This window comes from Convolutriloba macropyga, chromosome 2 (assembly GCF_964194025.1).
Source record: "Convolutriloba macropyga chromosome 2, txConMacr16.3, whole genome shotgun sequence".
In the NCBI taxonomy this organism is placed as follows: domain Eukaryota; kingdom Metazoa; phylum Xenacoelomorpha; order Acoela; family Convolutidae; genus Convolutriloba; species Convolutriloba macropyga.
The window spans coordinates 85,649,916-85,662,973 of NC_134469.1; the positions used below are offsets into that span (position 1 = coordinate 85,649,916).

General features: G+C 34.7%; 1 protein-coding gene across 3 annotated transcripts in view; it reads left to right on the forward strand.

Annotated features, from left to right (window-relative positions):
• Positions 1–3,884: 3,884 nt before the first annotated feature.
• The window catches only part of LOC142334808 (uncharacterized), a 51,212-nt gene continuing 42,038 nt past the window's right edge, over positions 3,885–13,058 (forward strand). For all 3 annotated transcript variants that reach the window (XM_075383130.1, XM_075383132.1, XM_075383131.1), the window contains exon 1: positions 3,885–4,524. In XM_075383130.1, the coding sequence (XP_075239245.1) occupies positions 3,888–4,524 (637 nt within the window). In that variant the 5' untranslated portion in view covers positions 3,885–3,887. The remainder of the gene's footprint in view (positions 4,525–13,058) is intronic.

Below are 13,058 nucleotides of genomic sequence, written 5' to 3' on the forward strand. Positions count from 1 at the left end.
TATTTTATGACTGTTTCTTGTTTTCAATTATCCCCTTTAATTATCTTTGAAAAGTTTATGCTTTGTCTCATGAGAAAAAAATTCCAAAAAAATTTTCCAAGAAAGATGCCTTAATGCTTCCATGAGTTTTTTCAAGGAAGTTTATTCAACTGATTGCTCATTTTATACCATTATGTAAGGTTGAACTCTTCGAGACAAGTGTGAAAAGTGAGCGGAAAACTGATTAAGTTCAAATTCTAGTGTGATATGAAATGTGAAATCTTGAAAAAAGTGGGACGCTTGAAAAAGTATGAAATAATGACTTCCTGCGTGATCAACTTTCAAAATTAGTGATCGAGCCTAACTTTATTGTTGATTTTTTTAACAGCAAAGTTGAGGTCTAAGAGGTTGCGGGTTTGAACCCCTCACCAGTCAGAAGTTTTTCCAGCATGAAATTTTCTCAAACATATGTCCCCTTCTAAATTGTTTGCCTCGCCAGTCGTGCGAGATCAATTCGTCCGCCGTTAATCTGTTTGTTGTAATTAATAGCCGCCCTCATCTTCTCAGCCGGCTATTATAGCGCTCCTATTTTTTTTACTTCGTCGAATAAAAAAATGTTTCGCTTTACCTCATTTTGCCGCCTTTTCAACATTTTGCGTGAAATCTTTTTGACTTCTCTAGGCTAGTTTCTCTCTTCTCTCATTCTGCTAAAAGTGATTTTGAAAATCAGTTGCTCAGCAAAGCAATTCAAAATGAACAGAGTTAGTACAAAAATGGATGTCAGAAATAGAAACGGGATAAACCCATAAAGCCCAATTTTAGATGCCCGCTATTTGAACGTCGTTCCTATAAGTCTTATTTAGCATCTCTAATGCTTATTGTTATTGATGGTAGCCCCTGTAGCCTCTCTCTAAAACAGAAGTATGTTCAACCACGAAATGCCATCAAAATAAATTGGACTTAAAAAAATGTTTTTGTACAAAAATCTTTTTTTTTCAATATCTTCTGTTATTTCAATCCCAATCATGCTTATTGGAATCAACGGCGGCTATTTTCCGGCAATCTGCCGGGTATGTTTACTTGTTTCATTTGTCATTTTCTTGGATCTCTACTAAAAAAACGAGCAAATTCAGCTTTTCGTCAAACGAAAATAGAATAGTATTGATCAGCCCTTTCTGACTTGGGATTTTTGATCGTTAGTGATAATTTTTTAGGATAATTTTTCCAGTATCTATGCCAGTCACCTGTTCAACTGATCAACAGTGGATATCTGCTAAGCTAATCTTTAGGAAAAAATATCTGCTGATTACATATATTTATAACTGAGTTCGAAATTAATGTTGAGTTTAAAAATGCCTATTATATGCAGAGTTGGTTTTGATCAAAATTAAACAGGAAATCATCAGCATTTGTTTTGGGGAAATAGAGTTCTTTAAATTGAATTACAAGGAAAAACAACAGGGTCATGTCAGCAGTCAATTTTTTTTTCCATTTAATTTCTCAAAACAAACCGGACAATTTTGTGGTGTCCATCTTCTCTGTGAAGTATTTGAAAAATTACTCTATCAACGTATGCTCAATTGCTTTTCCTGCTGACTTGTTTATTGATATTTTTTAAACAGAGATATAGGAGCTACAATAAATATGCAGCTGCTAGTCTCAAAGTTATTACTGGGTTTCAGTAAAAAACGAGGTTTCGAAGAAGCAAAATTTTCGAATTTCAAAAAAGATGGTTCGAACAATATGGTAGGTAGAACCTCTGAAAGGTCTGTTGCTAGCTTTGTCCTAATAATAATTCCAAGTGTTGTCATCTCAGACTCGATGTCTTCAAAACTAAGTATGGAAATTAATATCACGGATTCTTTGTTATTTTCACAAAAGACTGCTTCGAGCTTCCTTCTTTAAAAGCTACGTTTTGAGCAAAATTGATCGAGTATGTCTTCGAGAACTTCTAATTTACAAAATAATTGACAACTTTAAATCTCAAGTTTCTTATCATTTGCAAAGCGCAATGCAACACAGCTCCTGATCATGGTTTTTGCATTCGCGTATATGATTAGTTGCGTTGCTGAAAAAAAAGATTTTTACTTGATATCGTATATAACTCTAGTCATTTTTTGGTCTAACTAGCTCTACACGATGTTCTAACATTGAAAAATGAACTTAAATAGCGAGTTTTTTTGTGATATGAGAAATTATGGTTCTTTGCGACCAAACCTGTGTGTATCAAATATTGGGCAATTATCGAATGTTACTGAACATAGTATCCTCCCGGTTTTTGTTTAAAAGTTTTCTCTATACTCTTTTTACGGAGTTTCTCAGATCGTTCAAATTTTTTTTGGTGATGTCTTCTAGGCAAACCAAAAATTTGTAATTTTTGGTGCCGGAACTCTTGAATTTGTTCGAGGCAATGAGTTTTTTTTCAATTATTGCTCTCAAACGAGGTTTGTAGTCAATCTGTTAGTGATGTTGTCTTTTTCATGCGTTTTTTCACTTGACCAATTTTTTTGCCGGATCGTTTTAACTTTTCGTCCTCAAAAACGGAATAAACAAGTAAAGCTAGGAGGGGAATTGAGTGGCCAAGGAGTTCTCTTTGAGCCTTACGCCATAATAGTCTCTAAGTATTAGTCTCTCGCCAGACCTCCCAAACGTATCCCCCCTTCGCTTGACCCCGCACCTCTCACCCACCTAATGCTAACATACCTAAGCCCCCAGCTGCCTACTCCCAAAGCCAACCACTCGCCGATTCTTTGAGAGCATTTCGCACGTTGTTAGTCGGTAATTTTAAAAATTTCGTTAAAGAATCTGGAAAATGACAAACAATTGCTGCTTATTAATATTGTTGCTCTTATTATTTTATTGTACAATTGTCACGATTTTCTCTGGGTTCTTATTTTTGTCTTTCCAGAAGCTCCTAAAGCCACGTTTGGTTTCTCAAGCTTTAGAAGAGTGGAGAAAAAAACGAATTTTTTCAAAGGCTAAGTTTTCTTGGCATCGATTTGAGTGCCGGCTGAATTGGTTACCCGTAGTTTTTAACTACAATTATTTAATTATCCAACGGTGGGTCGTTATTTTTTTTGCCATATTTGAAGCTATTGTAAAAAAAACATTTTCATTAGAAAGCTGTAACCCAGGTGGACCAAAGCATTTGTTTTTCAAAGTAATTTTGAAAAGACATTCCTTTGGCAAGGTAATTCCACTTGCAGTTGCATTTTTATTCAATATATTAAAATGACGATTTATATTTTTTCTGTCATTCCGACGATTTCAAAATATTTTTTGTTTTAATTGTAATACAAATTAGTGCCCGATCTTTTGATTGTTTTCTCGTCGTTTTTTTGTCAACTGATATGGCTAGCAGAACTTTAGTCGTTCGTACCAATAATATAAAATGAAAACTTGTCGCCAATAAAATTTGTCATTAAAGGTTTCCGATTTTTTGGCAGTCCTTTCTCGATCAATCAACCTATTCTTCACTTGACTTATTAGAATTCATTTGATTAACCGAAGTTATTTTTTTGGAACTAACCGTCATAAAACTTTCTCGTCAAAGATACTTTTTTAAAAATAGATGACCTCCTATTCAGAGCATTTTGAGTTATTTTCGTTTTTTTTTGGTTGGCTTCTAATTTGGTTTCAAGATCAGCATTGAACATAAACGCCTTTTCATTTTCAGATCAAATTTTGGGTAGTCAGCAAGTGTACAAGAAAAGTGGAAAGTCATTTACTTCATTCTAAATGAAGTTTAAAAATGTGCTTTTCGGTTATCATTCTTTCGTGAAAATTTGTCTCGGCACAGGAGATCATTTCACTTTACTTTTGAATTGTTTGCATAGAAAGTGCTGAAATGTCTTCACTATCACAGCTGAAAAATGGAAATGAGGTTTTGAGTCTCTTTTCAGATAAAAATGCCACCTGACAGTGTTGTCGTTTGTCGAAGTATTTTTTTGTTTGTTTCCTTTTTGTGTCAAATAGACAGAACGTATGAAATTTTACCGGACACCTTGTCAACGTTATCACTTGAAAGATACAGCCTATCGATATTAGACATCAACGATTTCCAAACAGCTAAATTTGTAGATGATGCTATTTCCAAACGACTCGAAACAGTCACGACTCGTTCACGTTCAGGGCAGTCATTCGTGTGCTATTTACCTTCAATCGAAGATTTTCCAACTGATTCAAACAATACCAAAAATGAAAGTACAGTCAAAATTACCAATGAACAAATTACTCAAAGACTGAAATCTTTAACATCAACTAACTGGGACGGAAGCATACCTACATGTCCGCAAGTTAACCAAGGGTGGTGGACTTACGAGTTCTGTTTTGGGACCCAGATAACCCAATTTCATGCCGAGGGCAAAAGTGCTTCCGGGTCGAGATCGACAGCTAGCGGGTCTTCGATGACTCTGTCTTTGGGACACTTCTCACACGAGACTGTGTGGGACAATGAGACATTTAGTGTAGAGGAACTGCGCAGTAGACAGACTATCCGCTATCACTCTCAGTATTACAGGAATGGATCCAAATGCGAACTAACAGGTGAGAAATCTCGTCGAAAAGAGCACCGGATGCTCATCTGAAGCCCCCATCGCCTATTGTTTGAAGAAATTAGAGATTACTTGATGCGCTGTTTCATCTTTGAACTATAGCGAAGATAGAAATGTAGCAATCGCTACTCCCAAATTACCAACCATCTTTTCAAAGCAAGGATTTTTGTTAAAGAGGTTTCTAGAATATTTTTGCTCTTTCTTAAAATATCAGTTGACAGATTTTTGGAGAGATTTTTCAATCAATGCACATTGTATAATCTCAAAACTTAAAACAGTTAACAGATCAAACGTCAATTAAATATTTTTAAAAGCCGCCCTCATCTTCTCAGCCGGCTATTATAGCGCTCCTATTTTTAATAGCCGCCCTCATCTTCTCAGCCGGCTATTATAGCGCTCCTATTTTTTACAATTCAAAGAATTTGAATTGTATTGGGGCGCTGTCTTTTTTACAATTCAAAGAATTTGAATTGTATTGGGGCGCTGTCTTTTTTTTTACGACTCGAAGAGGAGTATTGGTTTTCTCTCGGTTTTTTACAGGAAGTAGATTTGTTCACGCGGCATTTTGACCTAAAAGCGAAAGTGAGAAAAGCTGTCTTGGTGAACAGATTTTCGCTATGCGAGAGAAGTTTTTTGATCATGCGCTGCGTTTAGTGAATGACTTTTTGACTTTGAAAAGTAGTTTTTGACTGAATTGCACATATAGATAACCGTTTTTAGCCGTTTTTTCGTCTAAGTGGCCCAATTTTTTTTGCTTTTAATTTGGTTTCTTGTAGAAATAAATTTTATTCGATACTATATTAAAATGTCAACCTCGGAAATTGATACCACAGTGTTTTGCAGAGCCTGAAAATGCGTTTCAAGTTGAAAATTGACACATAATTCTTGATTTTTTAGTTAATTTTTAGCTTTTTAATATTAATTTCTTCATTTTTGGATCTTTTAACCGTCTTTTTGTCAAAAATCAGTTAATATTGCAACTTCTCTTTGATAATTCCTATACTCAACGCCTCTTTCTACCTCGATGTAATTTTGTTTCATAAAATTGTACATATGCTAATCCGATTTTGGTAGTTTTTTTCCGATTTTCGTCAGTTTTTCGTTTGTATTTTGGTTGTAATTGCTAGAAATAGTTTTTTGTGCAACATGAGGGAATTTAATTTCGTTTCAATAAAAATTCATTCATTTTTGGCGTTAAGTTTTGAAAAAACAGTTAAAACTTTTTCATAAATGCAGTCTTAACTTAAAAGTTCTTTGACCATTTTTTTGCAAAATGTTTCAATGTTTCGGATTCATGAATTCGGCTTTTTCCTGCTTTTTGTTCTATTCAGGAGGATAGATCTTTGTATCGGATGACTAGTTATCTTTTCTATGTCTTGAATGCTGAACAATGAAATGTATTCGTTTTTCTTGAGTTTTTTAAATTGACTTTCAACTTTCAAAAATCAAGAATGACTTTTCGTTGCGGTGTTCATTACATTGTGCCCATATTATTATTCTAGTTAGTATCATTCTAGCTTTGTCCTGGCACCTACTTTTATTTTCGGTATATTGATTTTTTCAGTTGTAAAAAATCAATGATTTCAGCTTTTTCTTAGATTTTCGCCATTTCTTTGGTTTGCAATTGATTTCATTCAACATAAGGCAGTACTGAGAGTTAGATAGCACGCTTTTTCCAAAATTTCCTTTTCTGACTAATTACTACAGCTTTCTTCCGGCCTTGGTATTAATGAAAACGTTTTTTTGCCTTCGAATATTCTGCTGCTTATGTCTTTTCTATGATCAATTTTATTTTTGACTTAGTATGAAATCATGTTGTCTAGCTTATGTACAAGAAGGAACAGGTGTGTGTTGTTTTTTGTCTTAATTGCAGTGATTAGAAGTGTAATTATAGGTGTTTTCTGATTCTTAAATTTGAGCTTTCTTTTTTGAAAATATTAAAATTAGTTTCTAAGATTATTATCTGCCGTTTGCTTTCACGATCTTTCTCAGATTAAAATATTGAATTATTTGAGGGCTATTGATAACATTGTCAGCTTTTTCAGACTATCAGGTTTTCGACCACCTTAATTATTTTGGATTTTTTAACGTTACCAAACGTTTTCAATAATATAAAATTTTGCTGCATTTTGTTTCTCTTGTTGACAGTGGTTTAAGTTTCACCAATTTTTAGAGCAGACCTGGGGAGTTAGTGAGTTAATGGTTTAATACAAAAGGTAGTGGCTTCCGTTGCAATTACGGTTTTGTTAGTGAAGTTTTGACGCTTCGAGTCGCTTCCGGAATTCTTCCGGCTATGTTTTTAAGATCTGTTCACACATTTTCATGATTTTTGAAGTCAAATTGGAGTAGTGATTTTGGTCACGCCGAAACAGGAAGTGGAGCGAAAAAGCGAGTGGTTTTGCTGCGTGAATTGTTTTCGCTCCAAACTTAAAGTAGAGTGAGAAAACGGTGTTTGAACAAAAATTGGCTTTCTCGCTAGTGGTTTTTTGTTCACATGCGGCAATTTGACTTTGATTTTTACTGTTTTTTCGTTTTTTTTGGATTGGATTTTTTTCTAAATGGTCTTATCAATCCATTCATAGTCCGTTCTAGGTCTAGTTTTCTGTTTAGTCAACGAAAATTTTTTGAATTGTACGTCAGGACTTGTCCTGCTATGTTTTTTTTTTAAGATCTGTTCACAAATTTTCATGATTTTTGAAGTCAAATTGGAGTAGTGATTTTGGTCACGCCGAAACAGGAAATGGAGCGAAAAAGCGAGTGTTTTTGCGTCGTGAAATTTTTTCGCTCTATTTTTAAAGTAGAGTGCGAAAATGGTATTTGAACAAAAATTCGGTTTCTCGATAGTGGTTTTTTGTTCACATGCGGCAATTTCACTCTGATTTTTACTGTTTTTTCGATTTTTTGGATCGGATTTTTTTCTAAATGGTTTTCCCAATCAACTCACAGCTCATTCTAAGCCTAGTTTTTTGTTTGAATTAAATTTTCATTTCTCGCTAGTGGTTTTTTTGTTCACATGCGGTATTTTAACATTGATTTTTTGTTTTTTTTTCTTTTTTTTATCTGATTTTTTTTTAAAATGGTTTTTTGAATTCACTCATAGTCCATTTTAGGTCTAGTTTTTCTGTTTAGTCAATGAAAAGTCTTTGAATTGTACGTCAGGACTTGTTCTGCTATGTTTTTTTACTTCGTCGAATAAAAAAATGTTTCGCTTTAACTCATTTTGCCGCTTTTTCAACATTTTGCGTGATATTTTTTTGACTTCTCTAGGCTAGTTTCTCTCTTCTCTCATTCTGCTAAAAGTGATTTTGAACATCAGTTGCTCAGCAAAGCAATTCAAAATGAACAGAGTCAGTATAAAAAATTGAAGTCAAATAGAAACGGGATAAACCCATAAAGCCCAATTTTAGATGCCCGCTATTTGAACGTCGTTCCTATAAGTCTTAGTTACCATCTCTAATGCTTATTGGTGTTGATAGTAGCCCCTGTAGCCTCTCTCTGTGAAACAGAAGTACGTTATGTTCAACTACAAAATGCTTCGTCGAATAAAAAAATGTTTCGCTTTACCTCATTTTGCCGCTTTTTCAACATTTTGCGTGATATCTTTTTCAATTCTCTAGGCTAGTTTCTCTCTTCTCTCATTCTGCTAAATTTTGAAACAGAAGTACGTTATGTTCAACTACAAAATGCCTTCAAAATATATCGGACTTAAAAAATGTTTTTGTACAAAAATTTTTTTTTCAATATCTTCTATTCTTTCAATCCCAATCATGCTTATTGGAATCAACGGCGGCTATTTTCCGGCAATCTGCCGGGTATGTTTTTTGTTTTTCAAAGAAATTGTAATCTTCAGTCCCTTAGGCGTAAGCAAGAGGAGCGAAACCCTTATTGGCGATGACGTTCTTTTGACTGTTGAAATTATACTTCCAATTTTCCTCATTTTCAAAGCTTGGCGGACCACTCCTTTTTGGAGCAGTAAATTTTGAGGCCAACGTACTCGTGTTTTAATTGAAGTATTTAACCCCAGCATTAAATTTTCAAAGTTAGAACGGTTTTAAAAGCTACTCAAACGGTTTTATAGATGCCCTAGTGCTATTTTGATACGCTTACCATTCTTGCACATTTTTCGTATTACTCAAGCCAGGATTTTCTCGCTTGACCTTTGACTTACAACACGTATTTTTTTCGATGAATGTACTTCCGAATACTGTAAAACGTTTTCAATAATATAAAATTTTGCTGCATTTTGTTTCTCTTGTTGACAGTGGTTTAAGTTTCACCAATTTTTGGAGCAGACCTGGGGAGGTAGTGAGTTAATGGTTTAATACAAAAGGTAGTGGCTTCCGTTGCAATTACGGTTTTGTTAGTGAAGTTTTGACGCTTCGAGTCGCTTCCGGAATTCTTCCGGCTATGTTTTTAAGATCTGTTCACACATTTTCATGATTTTTGAAGTCAAATTGGATTAGTGATTTTGGTCACGCCGAAACAGGAAGTGGAGCGAAAAAGCGAGTGGTTTTGCTGCGTGAATTTTTTTCGCTCCAAACTTAAAGTAGAGTGAGAAAACGGTGTTTGAACAAAATTTGGCTTTCTCGCTAGTGGTTTTTTGTTCACATGCGGCAATTTGACTTTGATTTTTACTGTTTTTTCGTTTTTTTGGATTGGATTTTTTTCTAAATGGTCTTACCAATCCATTCATAGTCCGTTCTAAGTCTAGTTTTCTGTTTAGTCAATGAAAATTTTTTGAATTGTACGTCAGGACTTGTCCTGCTATGTTTTTTTTTTAAGATCTGTTCACAAATTTTCATGATTTTTGAAGTCAAATTGGAGTAGTGATTTTGGTCACGCCGAAACAGGAAATGGAGCGAAAAAGCGAGTGTTTTTGCGTCGTGAAATTTTTTCGCTCTATTTTTAAAGTAGAGTGCGAAAATGGTATTTGAACAAAAATTCGGTTTCTCGATAGTGGTTTTTTGTTCACATGCGGCAATTTCACTCTGATTTTTACTGTTTGTTCGATTTTTTGGATCGGATTTTATTCTAAATGGTTTTCCCAATCAACTCACAGCTCATTCTAAGCCTAGTTTTTTGTTTGAATTAAATTTTCATTTCTCGCTAGTGGTTTTTTTGTTCACATGCGGTATTTTAACATTGATTTTTTGTTTTTTTTTTCTTTTTTTTATCTGATTTTTTTTTAAAATGGTTTTTTCAATTCACTCATAGTCCATTTTAGGTCTAGTTTTTCTGTTTAGTCAATGAAAAGTCTTTGAATTGTACGTCAGGACTTGTTCTGCTATGTTTTTTTACTTCGTCGAATAAAAAAATGTTTCGCTTTAACTCATTTTGCCGCTTTTTCAACATTTTGCGTGATATCTTTTTGACTTCTCTAGGCTAGTTTCTCTCTTCTCTCATTCTGCTAAAAGTGATTTTGAACATCAGTTGCTCAGCAAAGCAATTCAAAATGAACAGAGTCAGTATAAAAAATTGAAGTCAAATAGAAACGGGATAAACCCATAAAGCCCAATTTTAGATGCCCGCTATTTGAACGTCGTTCCTATAAGTCTTAGTTACCATCTCTAATGCTTATTGGTGTTGATAGTAGCCCCTGTAGCCTCTCTCTGTGAAACAAAAGTACGTTATGTTCAACTACAAAATGCTTCGTCGAATAAAAAAATGTTTCGCTGTACCTCATTTTGCCGCTTTTTCAACATTTTGCGTGATATCTTTTTCAATTCTCTAGGCTAGTTTCTCTCTTCTCTCATTCTGCTAAAAGTGATTTTGAACATCAGTTGCTCAGCAAAGCAATTCAAAATGAACAGAGTCAGTATAAAAAATTGAAGTCAGAAATAGAAACGGGATAAACCCATAAAGCCCAATTTTAGATGCCTGCTATTTGAACGTCGTTCCTATAAGTCTTAGTTACCATCTCTAATGTTTATTGGTGTTGATAGTAGCCCCTGTAGCCTCTCTCTATGAAACAGAAGTACGTTATGTTCAACTACAAAATGCTTCGTCGAATAAAAAAATGTTTCGCTGTACCTCATTTTGCCGCTTTTTCAACATTTTGCGTGATATCTTTTTCAATTCTCTAGGCTAGTTTCTCTCTTCTCTCATTCTGCTAAAAGTGATTTTGAACATCAGTTGCTCAGCAAAGCAATTCAAAATGAACAGAGTCAGTATAAAAAATTGAAGTCAGAAATAGAAACGGGATAAACCCATAAAGCCCAATTTTAGATGCCTGCTATTTGAACGTCGTTCCTATAAGTCTTAGTTACCATCTCTAATGTTTATTGGTGTTGATAGTAGCCCCTGTAGCCTCTCTCTATGAAACAGAAGTACGTTATGTTCAACTACAAAATGCCTTCAAAATATATCGGACTTAAAAAATGTTTTTGTACAAAAATTTTTTTTTCAATATCTTTTATTCTTTCAATCCCAATCATGCTTATTGGAATCAACGGCGGCTATTTTCCGGCAATCTGCCGGGTTTGTTTTTTGTTTTTTTTTCAAAGAAATTGTAATCTTCAGTCCCTTAGGCGTAAGCAAGAGGAGCGAAACCCTTATTGGCGATGACGTTCTTTTGACTGTTGAAATTATACTTCCAATTTTCCTCATTTTCAAAGCTTGGCGGACCACTCCTTTTTGGAGCAGTAAATTTTGAGGCCAACGTACTCGTGTTTTAATTGAAGTTTTTAACCCTAGCATTAAATTTTCAAAGTTAGAACGGTTTTAAAAGCTACTCAAATGGTTTTATAGATGCCCTAGTGCTATTTTGATACGCTTACCATTCTTGCACATTTTTCGTATTACTCAAGCCAGGATTTTCTCGCTTGACCTTTGACTTACAACACGTATTGTTTTCGATGAATGTACTTCCGATTACTGTAAAACAAATTTAGGCAATATGGTGAAGCTTTGAATTCTGTCTATGTGATCTAAACAAACTGCACACCAAATTAGAACCCGTTGAAAAGAAAGGTGGTCAATTCGTATATTCTTTTTCTCTTCTAATCTCTATAGGATCTCTTGTGTATATTGGGCAATTTACAAGGTCTGGTGTAAAAGTGGGATGAAAACCAGTTCTGAACAAATTGGTGCTAATCATTTTTGAATTTGTTTTTAATTTATGATAACAAAAATTAAACGAGAATTTGTAATTAACAGAATCCTGGAAAGTTGCGGTATATTTTCTCTGGTCTTTCCATAGACGAGCGCATTAGATACAAAACAGTGGTAGTAACGGTTACTCAATTTTCCCCTCATTTTCAATGTCTGGACAAATTTGTACATGTCAACTTTCTTCAAGTATCTCAAAAGATAAAGGTCAATGTGCAATTTGTTTCATTTATTGTTTTGGCGTCGGAGTTGTAGTTAAAAAACTGAAAAATTTTGAAGGTTTATCTGCCAAATGACTGATATCTTTCTCAAATAGTACACGAAGACTGTGGTCGTTGTTGTTCATTTTTAAAGTTTTTTAAGAAAAGCTATTTTCAGACAACTAGTAAAAATCAGTATTTTGGTGATTCTGCATTAATATGTGATCTGCTGTACACATTTTTCAGAAATGGATTATCACCGTTTACGAGGTGGAAACTGTAAAAGTGGCCTCTTTGTTTCCTTTCTCAAACCAAATTAGAATTTTTCATCTCTCTAGCGTAATTGTTGAAAACTGTTGTAATTGTTGCAAACTTATTAAATAGAGATGGCAGGCGAGACTGAGAGATGACAGCGAATTGCCTAAGTTAAGATTTTTGGATCAAACACCATATCAATCAGGCCAGACGCTAAGCGACCCCAACCAGACTGCTGTCCAATAGCAGAAGGCTTTTATGCAGAAAATTTTTGCTAAAAATTAGAGAAAATGTCTGAAAGTCTTAACATCCGCATTTCAACATGTATCAGCCAAATGCGACATTGACTGATCTCTTAAATTTAAAATGAAATTCAGCGGGCTATCCCAGGCGCTGTCAATCAAGGTGCTCAGCAAATCAAAGATGAACTAAAAATTGAAATTCTTCAATAATTATGGCGACTCACACACCAAGAAAAAGGTTGCAATGTTGCAGCGATGGCTCAAGCTGAAATTTTGGAAAACTACAATATGGTAGAAATTATACAAATCTTAGTTTTGAACAAAGATTTCGAACAGAATGGCAAGGGGAATTTTGTACCTGGAAAGACTGTTGCGATCAAGAAAATTAAAGTCGGGTCATCGTTGGGAGTGGCAAATAACGATAAGGGTATTTTGACTGCCAGGAGGCAAGGCCGGTCACCCGTCGAGTTGTAACGTCTGCTATTTTAGGAAAGAAGAGAAAGATATCAGCGAATAGTAACATCGTGAAAATATTGCAAGATATTTTACCTGCGAAGTTTCTTGCCATGACTTGTGGAGTCAATATGGACATGAGAGTGAGCCGTTCTGTATCTGAGAAAGGAGAGCAAGAACGTATACATATTTGCGGCATTCCGCATCATTTTTTCCCGCCTCATCGCCCATTGACTACTTCTAAAGCAAACGCTTCGTAATCTGTTGTT